We start from the raw sequence: 15,307 nt of genomic DNA, 5'->3' as shown, positions 1-15,307 counted from the left end.
GCGATAAATGCATAAGGAAAACATCAGTCTGCTTGTTATAAAAATAATTTGGGTTTGAGAACTCTGATGTAGAGATTTGGTATATGGCTTAAGCTATCTATTAACATTGTTGGTTATTCGGTGTATCAATAAAAGATAAATATTGGTTTTCAGCAAAGGAAATGGCGCAGTATCTGTCTCACTTCTCGTTATAAACATTAACCGCGTGGTGAAGGATAGGAGAAAACTTGAAATAAATGATGAGGAAGAGATGTGGCTGTGGAAGGCACGAAATAATTTCGAACACCTGGTGATCTCTAACGAGCACTTACATCGCACAGGATCTGGTTGCCTTTACCGTGTCCCCTACATTACTTGTGTGGGATGAAAGAAAGCCGCCTTACTGCAGCGGAAGAGAATCAGTAGGAGGTAGTGAAGAATAGGATAGTGCGCAGAAAAGACCAGCTAGGAGGCGCTAGCATTCGTAGTGCAAATATCTGCACAACCCGCTCTCTTCGGCAGTTCTAAACCTCGGTATGGGACCGAGATACGCCGATCCACCACTGAAGAGAATTGATTGGTACTTGACATGTGGTTTGAATAATTGATCGTGCAAATAAACGAATTTTCTTACTGTAACTTGTTTCATTCAGGCCCATTCATCACCAACATTATCATCAGCCTGACTACGCCAACTGCAGGGCACAGACCTCTCCCGTGTTTCTCCAAAAAAAAACCAGTCATTTGCCAGTTGCGGCCACCGTATCCCCGCAAACTTCTTAGTCCCACCCTCCCACCTAACTTTCTGCCGCCCCCTGCTACATTTGCCTCTTCTTGGAATCCACATCGTTACCCTTAAAGATCACCGGTTATCTTCCCTTTGCATTACATGACCTGCCCAAGCCAATTTCTTCCTCTTAATTTTGACTAGGAAGTCATTAACCCACGTCTTTCCCTCGCGCAGTTCGCCGGCTTCCCATCTCTTAACGTTACACCTGTCACTTTTCTTTCCATAGCTCGCGGCGTCGTCCTTAACTGCAGCTGAGCCTTCTTAGTTAGCCGCCACGTTTCTGCCCCATAGGTGAGTACCGGTAAGATGCAGCTGTTGTAGACTTTTCTCTTGAAGGTTATTGGCAAACTGCTATTTATGATCTGAAAAAACCTGCCATATGCGTTCCACCCCATAATGATTCTTCTAGTTAATTTTCCTCTCATAGTCCGGATCAGCGGTCAGAACCCGCCCTAAGTAGACATATTCTCTTACTACTTCCAGAACCTCAAAACCAATTGCGAACTGCTGTTTCCTTGCTAGAATGTTGGACATTACTTTGGTTTTCTGCATAATAATCTGTAACCCCACCGTTCTAATCTGCCTGTCTAACTGATTGATCATGCTTTGTAGTTCATGTCCTGAGTGACTTAGCAAAGCAATGTCATCACTGAATCGCAAACTACTTACGTATCTTCATGAACTGTTATCTCCAACTGTCCCCATTCAGGCCCCGGAATACCTCCTGTCAACAGGCGGTGAATAGTGCCACGTATCATTGTAGTGTCCTTTCGTTCGCGCAAGGCCGCAGGCAAGGGGTGTTATCATTTTTGTTCGTACGCCAGAAGCGACCGGACTAATCTCGATTGAACACTGCCATGAAGAGCTGCATCTACGTGTTTCCAAATTACTGTAGATGGTCTTGACCTGTTACCTCGATGTTTCCTTACCGGCTTTACATTGAGCGATGCCGCGAGCTGCGGGCATTCGTAATTCGACGACTGACGAGCACGTTTGTTGCTTACGCCGCCACGGAGTGATTCAGTCCTTTTGCGGGCGCAAGTCAGCCCAAATAAAGAGCTTCGTTTGCAAGTCTTGTTGGTGTCTTCCTGACCGTTGGACTGCCGTCACTACAACGTGACTTCTGATGGAGGTGCTGAGTAGCCTTCCATGTACCACCGGACACTCCCTTCTAGTCGTGACGCCAGTCTTCTGAGTCATTCACAGGAGGACCTGACTCCAGTCCACCGCGCATGCCGCCGTCTGCTAGGGGACGCACCTGAGTTCATGACTCTGGCGGACCCTACCCGGAAGCGGAATCAAGTAGCAACGTCGACCATGAGCTTGCACCAGACGACGACTCCAATCTTTCTGCAGCAGCCCCGGGTGCCACCAACCTTCGACGCTTCGCCTGGCGCCGACCACGAAGAATGACTGGAACAGCTCGACCGTGTGGCTGTCTTTAACAACTGGGACGATGCCATGAAATTTGGGTACGTCTCCTTCGCCTTGGAAGGACCAGCGAGAATCTGGTTTGAGAATGAAGAAGCCAGCCTTGTGAACAAGGAAACCTTCAAGGAGCGGCTTCTCAAGACTTTCACAAACGTCATGAGAAAGGAGAGAGCACAGCAGCTGCTACAGTCTCGCATACAACACCCAAACGAGACCGTTGCAGTCTACACTGAGGAAATGAAGCGTCTCTTCCGGCGTGCCGACGCGAGCATGAAGGACGAAGAGAAGGTAAAGTTACTTATGCGAGGATTTAAAGGGCAACTCTTTGCCGGCCTCGTCCACAACCCACCCAAAACAGTCGCGGAATTCTTAGAAGAGGCATCTACGATGGAAAAAAGCTCTTGATGTCAGAGTCCGCCAGTATGACCGCTAGCAGCGCGTTTTCTCAGCAAGCTGCCTGGACACCGCTAACAGCGATAACCTGCGGGAAGTTACACGTCAAGTTATGCGAGAAGAGCTCCGACGATTGCTGCCAACGGGAACAGAGCCGCAGCTTACATCACTCACTGACGTAATCTGGGACGAGGTTCAACAAGCCTTGGGTGTGACGCCGACCTTCACGCAGTCTCTGCAGCCCCCAGCCTTGACTTATGCCGCAGCAGTGCGCCGTCCTGCACCTCGACGACGGGACCCAAGCCCCTATCGCCCTCATCCAGCTGCGTTGGACCGCCGCCCTCTCGCCCCAACCCGGCCGTACTCCGAGCGTCGCACACAGCCGAGGAAATGCGACGAGTGGAGAACTCCGGACCTGCGCCGCCCACTATGCTTCCACTGTGGCGAAGCCGGTCAAATTCTGCGGTACTGCCCACGACGACGCTGTCACTTTATGCCTTCACTCAGGCTGCTTCAATATGGCCATTGCTGCCAGGGGGAGGTGCTTAGAGCCGATAACTTAAAATTACAGTTTCGGCCTGAAATGCGTTCATGTAGAGCCTTACTTCTTTTTATGTAAGCATAATAACGTCATGGCTAATGGCTGCAGCGTAAAAGCACGCATTGTTCGTAGGCCATGTCTTCACCCCTTCAGCCCCGCCTGAAGTGCATGACATGATAGCGTAATGGGTTAATTTCCATATGCGCAGAAGGTCATTTTTTACACTGCATTCAGGATCCCTGTGAATCCTCATACCGCTTCTGTCAAATCGGTGCACCGTTTAAATCATGCAGCATTGCCCTGCAGTGGAATGTGCTCCTAGCGGTGGGCCTTGTGCGAGCCAGGTTGCTCTTTCCGAGAGCCGATCATTAATATAACTGCCACCTGCTGACGCTGGGAAGTTTTTTCACTACCCGATGGGCAGGTTGTAAAGAGGCCGCAAGCTCACGTGACCTAGGTGGACCAGCTGTATCCTAGGTTTCTCTCTGGGGACCACCTGCCAAAACCATGCTCGTGATTTCTCGCTCGCAGTGGCGACGCCGACAGTGCCGACATCGGATTTTGAGGAGAACGGGGCCTTTAACGCTTTGGCGTGAAAACAATGGGCTCTCCTCATGGACGCTTACTCTGGAATAAAGATTTAATTTTTTACGTGGGTTCGCACATTGCTTTGCAAAGCCAGCTCGCACACGAAATCAATGCAGCTAAATATTTTCGTCCAGAAATTTATGTGTCCACATGGCCAGCGCGAGCTTTTAATTATCGGGGCCGCTTGCAAAGGCCTTTCAAGCAGCCACAGAGTTTTCGCTGGTGCTTCCAGCACCACGCACGAAGACTTGTGTTCCGTCTGCACATCCTGAACTACTGCCTTCATATCTGTCGCGAAGATAGCAGTGGCGGTTTTGCGTTGTCAAGCCCATATCCGCCCTCGCTGCCTGTTCTCAATCTTTTTCGCAGCGCTAATAGCCTCTTCGAACGCCGCTTCCTTTTCCCGTGCCGGCGCAGGATGTGGGAAACGACGCTGTTCGCGGATGCTATTCTTCCAAGTTTACAGTCTGCGCAGTGACTTTGTCGCACCGCGTTTCAATAGGGAACCTGCTGCAGCCCTGGCGACCACTGGAAATAATATACATGGATTTTTGGCAGTCAGACATGATGATGAAAATCATCCTTACCCCATTCCCAACATCGCCAAGACCATGGTATTGAGTTTTGATTCAAATGCTGTTCCTATTCATTAAACACGATGATTTTCTGATAAAAAAAATAGTCGCCATATACTGCTGTTAAAATAGAATCCCGCCGCCACTAAGTTTTAAGGATAGGCTTTTTGAGGTCACAAAATTGTTTCTGTGGTATTCAAATATGAACACTGGTCGATATAAGAAAAGAGGCTACTAATGTTAACTAGCAAGCTGATTGATTAATTCCTCATAGTTAACTGTGTAAGTACTGCTGTCAGGGGTGTGATCGCAATTACAAATTTCTAGGATGCCGTAAATGACCACATCAATTTTTTATAATTCTGAAAACGCCGTCGCCCTTAGCGCAGTGGGTTATCAAATTTTTTTCCAAATCACACAGGCGATGCGCGCCATCCAAATATGCGCCTCTCGGGCGTGCGCAAAGCAAATGCCTTGCCCCAGCCACGCCACGCCATGTGATACGTGACACCGTGTGATAGATCCCACGTGACATTCGCTGCCCAGCTCGCGCTGCTGTCCTCGCCGCTGATTTCTACTGTACCCCACACAGGAGAAAATAACTTGCTGATTGTTTAGCTTGCCTAAACCTAGTGCGCACGCGAAAGCTTCTCACACGCTACCGAATGCGTTGTGCGTGAATTCCTCGTGAACCTGCCTCGTTGCAGTTCCAAATTCACTGAGACGAATCACGTGGTTAGTGCGTGTCTCTCGTCTGTGTTGAGCAGACGTCGAGGCGGCGGCTTCGTTTGCGGGTCGTTGTCGTCGCTCCTCCTCTCCTTTTCGCGACCCGTTCTTCCCGTTCTTCGGGCGTCGTAGCCGCACGCTTGGCCTTCCTCCCTCCCTTATCGCGTTGTCGGCCGGCCTCGTAGCATGCTACGAATTCGGGATTCGTCGACGCAGCTTCTCGTAGCCTCTGCTCATGCCGCACAGAGTATGAACGCTTACAATGCCCCTATTTTTCTATTGCGCATCCGAGAAGCGAGCGCACGACCACGCTGACAATGGAGCGCCGCAGGGCGCGCCGCCGCGGAAATAGCACGGCGCATGCGCACTGAGGTGCATAGCTGAGCTGATGGAACAACTTATGGAAAACGAGGCAGAGAGAGAAATAACCAACTGATTCGTCTCAGAGAATTCGGGAGTCCAACGAGGCTGTTTCACCAGGAATTCACGGACAACGCATTCGGCAGCGTGTGAGGAGCTTTCGCGTACACGCTAGGTTTAAACAAGCGGAACCATCAGAAATTTTTTAGATTTAAATCGTATGGCTTTAAAGTGCTTAAAGATGCCATATGTGTACAAGCATCGGTTTTGCCGGATTGCCTCCTGGTTTCCATGGCAACGCGTTGCGATGGAAACGGCGCATGCGCAGATGTGGCTTGCACCCGACACGGCGAAATGCTCCGCAGCTAGCGTAGTGAAGCTTTCGCTTCAAAAAAGGCCACGTGACAGGTTGGCCATGGAGGAAGGGGTGACGGGAGATCACTTCGGGTGAGCCAAAGAGGAGTTTCTCGGAAGCGGGAATCTTTTCTTACGAGACCACCAAAATTTAGAAAAAAAATTATCTAGCAATAACTCTGTAGGTAATCACGTTTCCTAAATTACACAAGCTGATATGGCTGTTCATTACGACCGGCTACACGTATCTACAGATGTGCAGATGCTATGTTGAAACATAACCTGCAACAGGTGTTTAGTGGTTAGACTGCCCCCACGTGTTCAAGGCACTCGTGGCTGTAAGCGTGACCAGCCAATAAATCGAAACTTTTTCGTCTCAATGGAAAACAGCTGCTCTTGTCACCATATGGCGTATTTTGCGTGCAGAATTAAAATCCCTAAAACTCCTCGCCTTCAAAATCTGTATCTGTTAGAATTTTCTGCGTGGTAGGCATGAAATCGCTCTTGATTATCTAGACCTATGCCTGAGTGATTTTCAACAAAATGATGTGTCTACTGTGACACACATTTCAACACCTTTTTGCCAGCTGTGTAGAGAATTCTATTCCCAACAAAGTAAATAAATTTGGCAAAATAAATATCTGGATAACGCGTAAGTCTTGCACTTAAAACCGAATCTAAAAAGATTGAAACGAACACGTGTCCACAGAAACGCAATGCTAGCTGGCCTGCGTCAGGCTGTTGGCTTTTCAAAGCGTCACTATACTTCGAGCACACAGTGATCCTCAGATATTTTGAAAACACTTCCCTCACGTGCTTGGACCTTTTTTAGGGCCGACAGTTTAATATAAGTAATTGAAAGGAGGCGCTCAACTTTCTTACATAGTTAGAAAGTTAATTGTCAAAAAGGTTTTAGCCACCTTACCAGTTAACCTGATTCATCTGTTGTCTGCGGCCCGCCAAGATTGGTATCGCTATCCCACAGAGGTCATCTTTATAATTCTAAAAGCCTGTTTTTGAAAATCAATGTGCGCTTTCCTGAAGCACCTGTGGTAATGCGTATGCCTAATGCTGTGCTAAAGCGCTAGTTTCCCATTGCGAGCTATAAGCGGAAAAGAGATTGTAATGCAGCAAACATTCCGCGAGAGGTCATTGTGTTAGCAGTTAAAGGGAGCCTAAGGACAATGTGACCACAGGTTATGGTTTGCTCAACGCTCACATTCTTTCCTTTCAGGCGGAGATGTGCATGAAAACTGGTGCTTTACTTCTGTGGGCTGCGACAACAGCCTGTGGCCTCACCATGTCAATGAACAGCACCCACATCACTCCTTACGCAACGCTGCTGCAGCGCTTCAAGCGCAGCAACGTGGCCGTTGAAAACGGATACGTCCAGGCCATTTGCACCATTCTTGTACGGCTGAAAGTTGGGCACTATATCACTCCTGGTCACCAGAAGGCGCTGACGATGGAACAGCTGCTCGTATCAGACGAACCCGTGGACAACAAAACTCCTCAGGGTAGTATCGCCTGCTTGTCGCTCTGATCCGTGAAGATTCGACAATGGGATAACTTTCCGCTAGCAATTGATGAGCAGCAGGACCTATTCGTTACGATTTCGGCCCCCGAAATTGATATCTATGGTTTTGAGTACCGGCGGCAATCCATTAGCGAGATGACAGTCAAAAGCACGTTCGGCATGCCTCCGCAAGCCGCTGTCGCCGTCGGCCACGGGACTCTAGCGGACGAAAGATGTAACTTTCACGTCTACGGCTTCGTCGGCTCTGATAGGTACATCTCCACCTCTTCCTTCTTCAAGACTATAAATTCGTTCTTTGAGTTATGGAATATTCACACCGTCACGACCGAGGCAGAGAACGTCACGTTCATAGACACATTGTATGAATTCTCTCCAGAGCTGCTTGGTTTGGGCGCCATCACTCCTGTAAAAAATTTTCTATTCTATAAATGCAACTTTGATAGAATCGGACTTTGGGACAAACCACCACCCTTGTTGCAAATCGAGCACTTCGAGTTTTTCCACGTTCCCATACGGGACATGCATCTACTTGCCTTCGGGCATCTGAAAGCAGGTTTCAGGTATGTCTCGCTTATCGGGACAAAATTGCCCGAAATTCCAGAGGCAATATTTTTGTTAGAACGCCTAGGTACGCTCGACATGTCCGACACCAATGTGCCACGTGACATCGAGTTCGAGTACTGTCCCAGGAACTGTCAACTGAACAGTAGCGTTCGGAAGCTAATTATGAGTGGGACCAACCTCGGATCGTTACCAAATCGCGCCTTTTGTGGATTTCCTCTGCTCGAGGCACTTCAGCTAGAGAACTGTCACATAACACAACCCTCTGGGTCACCATTTGAATGCCTGGAAAACCTCAAGAACCTCTCTATGGCTCGCAACATGATTAAGCATTTGGACGGAGAAAACGTAAAGGGACTCAGGAAACTTTTTTTTCTGAACCTAAATAAAAACCAGATCGTGCAATTCGAAGCCCCGGAAGTATTCTCCGCTTTGATCTCCTTGAATCGACTCATACTGTCTCAGAACGAGATTAAAGTACTACGGCTTGGTGCAGTGAAGGGTGTACCTATCGAGGAGCTAAATCTTTCGTATAATAGAATATCAGAGTGGAAGGGACCGTTATTTACTAGCATGACTAAACTCAAAACCCTGCTCTTAGATAGAGCACAACATGCTATCCACAGTAAGCGAAGACATGTTGCATGACATCAACAATGTCAGCTACGTGAACCTCAACTGGAATCCCTGGGACTGCTCAAGCTGCAGGTTGAAGAACCTTCTTTTTCTGATACAGAAGCACCCTGCTCAGTGTACGGACTGCTTTCTCTGCAAGCAACCTGAGGAGCACGAGGGAAGGCTCGTTCTCGAGGTGCCCAGGAATAAGGAAGGCTGCGCCCCGCCCGACTACTACAGAATTTACGGTGTTCCTGCGCTCTTCTCTGTGATGGTCGCCTCCTTGGTCGGCTACGCCGTTTACAGAAACCGCTTGTACTGCATGTACAGCCTGCTTTACCTCAAAGAAGCCATTAAAGGATATCGAAGAAAGACCCACACAGGACGTTTTCTGTGGGACGGCTTCCTCTCGTACCACGCCTCGGACGCCAAGTGGGTGCGAGACGTGCTGCTTCCAAAGCTCGAAGCTTCCATGAATTTTCGATTCTGCGTGGCCGATCGGGACTTCATTCCGGGCCTCCCGATCACCGAGAAAATCTGCCGCGCTATATTGCAGAGCCGCGTGACGCTGTTCCTGCTGAGCCGGGAGTTCTGCCGCAGTCGCTGGTGCATGTTTGAGCTGAACCTGGCGCAGCATCGGCTCCTTGAGAATGACCGAAACGATGGCATGGTGTTCATAAGGAAGACCGACTTGCAGGAGTCTGAGATGAGATCCATGCTGGCGTACCTCATCAAGACCCGCACCTACGTTCAGCTACCGCCCGACGGTTCGACCGAGACTGAACAACCTCTTCTGGCTTCAGGTCCAGGCTGCTCTGCAACAGTAGTCACGCGGCTCTAAACTTCCTTTCTTCCAAGTATTGCGGTCTCATGAGGTTTAGACCGTTGCTGGTTGTACTAGTCTTTTATTACACTATCACTGCTTTCGTAGCGACATGCTCGATAAATGTGAGACACTGTCACCATTCGTCTTACAGTCCACACGCCGCTGACACTAGATCGCTTCGTTGAGGCCTTACCTACGGTCCAATCCTGGCATCCCTTAGTATGGGCTTAATAAAGTTATATCATACATGTTAGCGTATACTCTTTACGGGTTACGTTGTGCATTTCAATTTATCGCCGGCTATGAACAATTTGCAGGTTACGCTGCACCTCTGCTGTTAGTCGTGAGTAATTTACAGGTTAAGCCGTAACCTTCATCCTGCCTTCTGCGTGCGCAATGAGAGTACAGAAAAACGCTATACGCGTACTGAGATTCACAAGCGCAGGAAAGTGAAGGGCACGCCAACGTTGTGCTTCAGGAGAGGCAACGCAAAGATGCCAATGCTGTGAAATCACTGAATGAAACGATACTTTCTATTCTGCTCCGTGTATGGCAGTAAAAACCGTTCTCGCATTACGAAAAAGCGCTTGTATGACTCTTGGACAGCACTGCGGTTATAGGTTTCATTGACAACTTCAGCATCTTTGCAACTGCACTCTCGTAGAAAGCGCATTTACAGGTTCGAAACACTTTGCCAGTTGTTATTGCTGGCCAGCTTGCATATCCCGTCATTTTCGGCCGTCTGATAATCTGGTTCTGTACGGATAGACAAAGCTTCGTGGAGATCAAGATGTTCTGATAATCAATAGAGAACACAAACAATTATTCATATAGCCAGCGAAATCAATGTTGACAGCAATTACAATGCATTCCTAAGATTAAGAAAGTAAGATTAGTTTAACGGATGATTACACCAGAGAAGCATTATGCGCAGATGATGCGTTAGTATAGAGCTCAAGCAGGCAAGATCACACCGCAGTGGAAGAAATCCCTTGATTACGAACTGAAACGCGCATTAATTTAGGGCACTATCTGTGTACAGTCGTGCTAATAGCAATAAGGAAATTGTTGTAGCCGGGAGTTTTGCTTCCATTGTTTACTTCAAGCGCGATGGTTTGCTGTACAGTACCGGGAACTATATTTTTAAGGAGTCAGTTGGCAGTAGCGGCAGGAAAATGTTGTCTAATGTATCGAGAATTTCTAAGAAACGCGAGACTTTACATTACTTAGGCTATACGCAGCAGAACACATTTATCACAAACACCTAAGAAAGCAATTGAAAACCGAACTAATCCTTATGGCTTCGGGGTTTTACACCGGCAAGTGAGGATACCTAGATGCACGCCGCCTACGGCAACCTGAGGCAAGGGTGCATGTAACGCTCACTCTGTAGTTTATTCATATGATTTACTTTACATGCAAAGGCGCTCTTATGAAAGATGTGTCCACTGGCGTATTCTTTATTTGTTTATTGATTGAGCCGATGGACGACAAGGCTCGTCATGATGAACCGAGGGGAAGGGCAATTCTCCCACTTCTCCCATACTAGTTATGGACTTTCCTTCAGCACATGTGCGGATTCTGGAAGTGTACGTTGTGTTCTGGTGGATCTTTCATTTTTTTGTACGAGCTTGCCTGGGTTCGTAGCTGCCATTTTGTCACCATTCATTGGGTATAGTACAATTTGCACGTGGCATACAATGTATTGAAAGTGGGTTTGTCTGTGGTTTGTGCTGCAGCAGTAGCCTGTTATCATATTCATAATGTGCTCCTTTGGTTCACCACCTGCGATAAATTCTCTTGGCTTCCAAACAAATTTTTAGGTATGCGTTCTTATTTTTATGATATGAATGTACATGTTTCATGCGCACTGAGCACATGACCATCAGTTATTGTCTTCGCATAAGTATGCATTCATTGCCCTTCTTCTTCGTATGTGTTTAAGCGAAACGGCAGGGGTCCACCTTTAAATGGGCACCATGTTGCTTTTGTAACGCTGTTCTGAAGCCAGATAGTTGACGATTTCGTGTTAAAATCTGTTGTGTACCCCGTAGAGTTGTGCTGGGGATACCCGTGTGTGTTATTCGCATCTGTAATAAAGGAGTTGCTGGACTGTGGCATTCACGACAGCTTTTTCTTGAGATATTTTTTGAGCTGCTTCCATACTTTTAAGCTGCAATGGCTTAAATGCGAAAAATGACAGCAGATAATTGGGCCTCGCGACTTTCACACCAGTCACGTGACCACAAAACTCCCTGAGGCATTCCGGCCGTCGTTAGGTGCGTGGACAAAACCGCCATCAAAGAAGTTTTCCCGTTGAGCAAATAGAACAGTGTGGAAATTTTTCTCCTGTACATTGAAATTACAACCTCATCGTGGTTAATTTCTGCAATGAGCTGCAAAATGTAATAAAGGACATTATAAGAACGATTATAATTTGAGGGTCATGCGGGCTTCGAAATCGTGATCAGAATCGTTCATTTTAATCATCATCAGCAGCAGCCTCCACTGCAGGCCAAAGAAACCCTCAATATCTTCCATTTGCACCGTAGCGCCTTCGACGCATTCTAATGTGGAATAAACGTGGTTTCAATCAATCTCCTCCATGTCCTACCAGTTAACCCTGTCCTTTGCCAGGTGCGGTCACCCTATCCCTCAAAATTCTTAATTTTATCCGCCCAGATAACTTCCTTCCGCCCCCAGCTACGCTTGCCTTCTCTTGGAAATCATTGCGTTACCCTTAAGGGCCATCGGTTATCTTGCCTTCGCAATACATGCCCCACCCAAACCCATTTCTTGCTCTTGATTTCAGCTACGATATCATTAAGCCTCGTTTGTTCCCTCCCTAATTCTAGCCACTTCCGCTCTCTTAACGTTATACCTGCCATTTTTTTTCCATAGCTCACTGCGTAGTACTTAACTGGATCTCAATCCTTCTCATTAGCATCCAGGTTTCGACCCATAGGTGAGTACAGGTAAGACAAAGCGGTTGCACACTTTTCTCTTGAGCGACATTGGTAAACTGCCATTCATGATCTCAAAGAACGTGCCATACACACTCCTGCCTAAACTTCTTCTATTTATCTCAATCTCTTGATCCAGACCTACGGTCACTACTTGCCCTAAGTAGACGCATTCCCTTTCCAATTACAGCACCTCGTTACCGCTTGTAACTGATGTTGCCTTCGGAGATTCTTATACATTATTTTGGTTTTCTCCATACCCGCCGATCTGCTTTGCCTGCCTAACTCATTGACCATGCTTAGCGGTTAATCTCCTGAGTGACTTAGCTAGGGGCTGTCATCATCGAATCAAGATTACTGAGTTATTCTGCATTATCCCTTAAGCCCAACTGCTCCAAATCCATACCTCTGAATACCTCTTGTAAGCTCGTGTTCAAGAGCAATGCTGAGATCACGTCTGCCTGCTTGTCACCCATCCATAATGAAGTTTTATTTGTGAATCTATGGATGACTGTGATAACTGTGCAGCCGTTCTATATATATTCAAGCAAGAAGTCTCACGTAGGATTGTTCTTCACCCTTGACTGGGTATTGTACCCATGGTCACACTATTTAGACCTTCCTAGGAAATGAAAGCAAGAAAAGAGGCTAGTTGAAAATGCATTTCAGTACTTGAATTCGGATAGTGTGCAAACAAGGAGGACGCACGAAAATAACAACTGCTCCTAGCATGCCTATCAACTGAACCTTTATTTGCCCCCCCCCCCCCCAAAAAAAAAAAAACAAAAAAAATATGCTTTTTATGTGCAAATGGGAAGCGCCCGCCACCACTGAAAAACCCTGTGCGTCTTAGGATATTTTTTCCTTTTTCTTTCTTTCTCATTTATGTGTTGTCATGTGTCTGTTCTAAAACCTAATCTGACCAGTGGCCAATACCCTTGACTATGTGAAAATGCGAATTACTTGTATGTTGGCCATGAAACATGCCTGCGGAATTCTTCGGCTATTCAATCTTTCCTGGCTCTGGTTTTATCCGCTTTAACGTGCCATAGCGGCACTAGCTATGAGGGACGCCGTAGCGGAGGGCTCAGGATAATTTTTCACTCCCGTGGTTCTTGAAGGTACGCTGGCATTGCGCAGTGCGCGGGCGTCTACATTTCACCTGCATCAAAAAGCGACCGCCCCGCTGGTATTGAAACCGCGTCTTTGGGTCAGCAGTCGAGCACTCTAACCACTTAGCCGCCGCGGCTTCCTCATATTAAATCCTTACATCTAGTCAATAAAGATGCTTTCTTTTTTTGCAGTGGCTTGCAGGGCTTGCAACTTTTCCACTGATCTGCCCGCGTTCATGGCGCGCTGTCCTCTCGCAAAGTTCTTGAGTGCTCCTACAACCTGATAATGAGGCAGCGGCTGGTCCAGCCCGCTTAACTGCACAGCAGAATAGTTTGAGGCTTTAAACCATTCTTTCTCTACAAGTCACAAAAGATTGTGCCGTAGCCTGCAAAAACTCCACCCTTCTCGTTACCATAGTCCTTCAATGCTTTTTCTGGTCACGAAACTCCGGCCAAAGTTTCATATAGGGACAGCGCGCGCCGCTAGTGACGCGGCTGTCGGCGAGGGGGCACGAGTCGCTGCGCGGCGCCTGCTCGCAGCGGCTGTTTTCCGGCCAACAGGCTCTTATTCGCTTGGTATTTGTGCTTTCTGGGGATCGGTATTTGGGCTTAGGATGGGCGCTATACTTTACTGGTTATCACCTGAAAGCTTGGCTGCAACATCGAGACACTAAAAACCCTGGGCGATCAGCGATAGCCGCTAGTAAACATTGTTAGCGGCTGTTTTCTAACAAACAGTTAACGCGCTTACTTCCTCTCGTTGCTTTTCACAAAAAAGCGATTTTCGTAAAAAAGCCAGCCTTCACATTCATTTTTACCGCAACATGCCTACGACGTCATTCTGGAAGATCTAGCGTAGCGATCAGTAACATATCTATATGTGTCTGGGTTGCGCCTGTGTCGGCCGAGTCCTCGCTTTCATCTAACTGCGCAAGGCTGCTTAAGGCTGGCGTTTACTTTGTGAGAAATACTGCAATCTCAATAATGCTGAAAACAAGACGTTATGGCGGCATTTTAAGAACTGGAGTGCGCGCTGCAAAAGCGACCACATGACGAATGCACCGGTAGTTTGAAAGAGCACTATCTCTCTCTTTTTTTTTCTTTTTTGCTGACACTTTCGGAGGTGGCGTGCCAGCTGCTGAAGACTCTTACTACATAAGCCAATTATAAACACTTTGTCACGCTTTGATTACGGAGGCGCTAACTAGTGCAAGGAAATTGTGAATTTTTATTGTTCATTGCTCATGTGCTGGCTTCCCACTAACAGAAGAGACAAGCTCTGAGCGGCCGCGCAATAAATCAAAAATCAGCAAAGATAGAAATCACGGAGAAACATGTACAAAAAATAAAAATTAACATGGTTAAACCGAGCAGACGTGCGAACGCATGTGTTTAGCCTGTTTGGCTCATCTTTTTGCTTTGCTGGGTCGTTGGCACGTGTGGCGACGATATTACTCTGAAGTTAAGCTCTGACCGAGGTTAAGCTGGTTTGATGTGTTCGTTCGGAAGGTGGAAGTTTCTGAAGACGGCGGTGTACAACGCGCGCAGCGCGTGAGTGTTGCGGTTTAGTTTTTTCCTGTTTGGGTCTACGAAACCCTGGCCAATCTCCCACCGTGGGTATGTGCTATCGTTTTTGAGGCAACAACAACAACATGAGGCGTGATCGGCTGCTGCGATTGCACACTGTTCTCGTGCAGTGGCCAGCGAAGCTGTCCCGTTCGCGCCGCCAGGAGTTCGAAATTTCCAGTCGCGGCAATATTTATTTTATTTCTGCACCCTTAAATTCAGGGACGCCGCAAAATTGGTTGGGTTTGACCTCGTGGAGTGGTGTTTTCGCACCAAAAGCCATAAACACATTGAAGAGTACAGCTGTCTGAAATGCAACTTCGTCACAGATTCGTGCTCAAGTACGCTAGTTGGCCTTCGAATATCCGTGGGACGGCGCGCGGGCCTGAA

The 15,307-nt window shown here is 47.6% G+C and overlaps 1 protein-coding gene across 1 annotated transcript; it reads left to right on the top strand.

Annotated features, from left to right (window-relative positions):
• The first annotated feature begins 2,470 nt into the window (after nucleotides 1–2,470).
• On the top strand, nucleotides 2,471–9,291 carry LOC149328319 (toll-like receptor 6). Its single transcript, XM_089558959.1, has 3 exons — nucleotides 2,471–2,488; nucleotides 6,972–7,148; nucleotides 8,437–9,291. The coding sequence occupies exons 1-3, from the start codon at nucleotides 2,471–2,473 to the stop codon at nucleotides 9,289–9,291; spliced, it is 1,050 nt and encodes a 349-aa protein (XP_089415085.1).
• The last annotated feature ends 6,016 nt before the right edge of the window (nucleotides 9,292–15,307 follow it).

The sequence above is a fragment of the Amblyomma mixtum genome, chromosome 9 (genome assembly GCF_055824585.1).
Source record: "Amblyomma mixtum isolate Tamu chromosome 9, ASM5582458v1, whole genome shotgun sequence".
In the NCBI taxonomy this organism is placed as follows: Eukaryota; Metazoa; Arthropoda; class Arachnida; order Ixodida; family Ixodidae; genus Amblyomma; species Amblyomma mixtum.
This window is presented reverse-complemented; position numbering and strand designations above follow the sequence as displayed.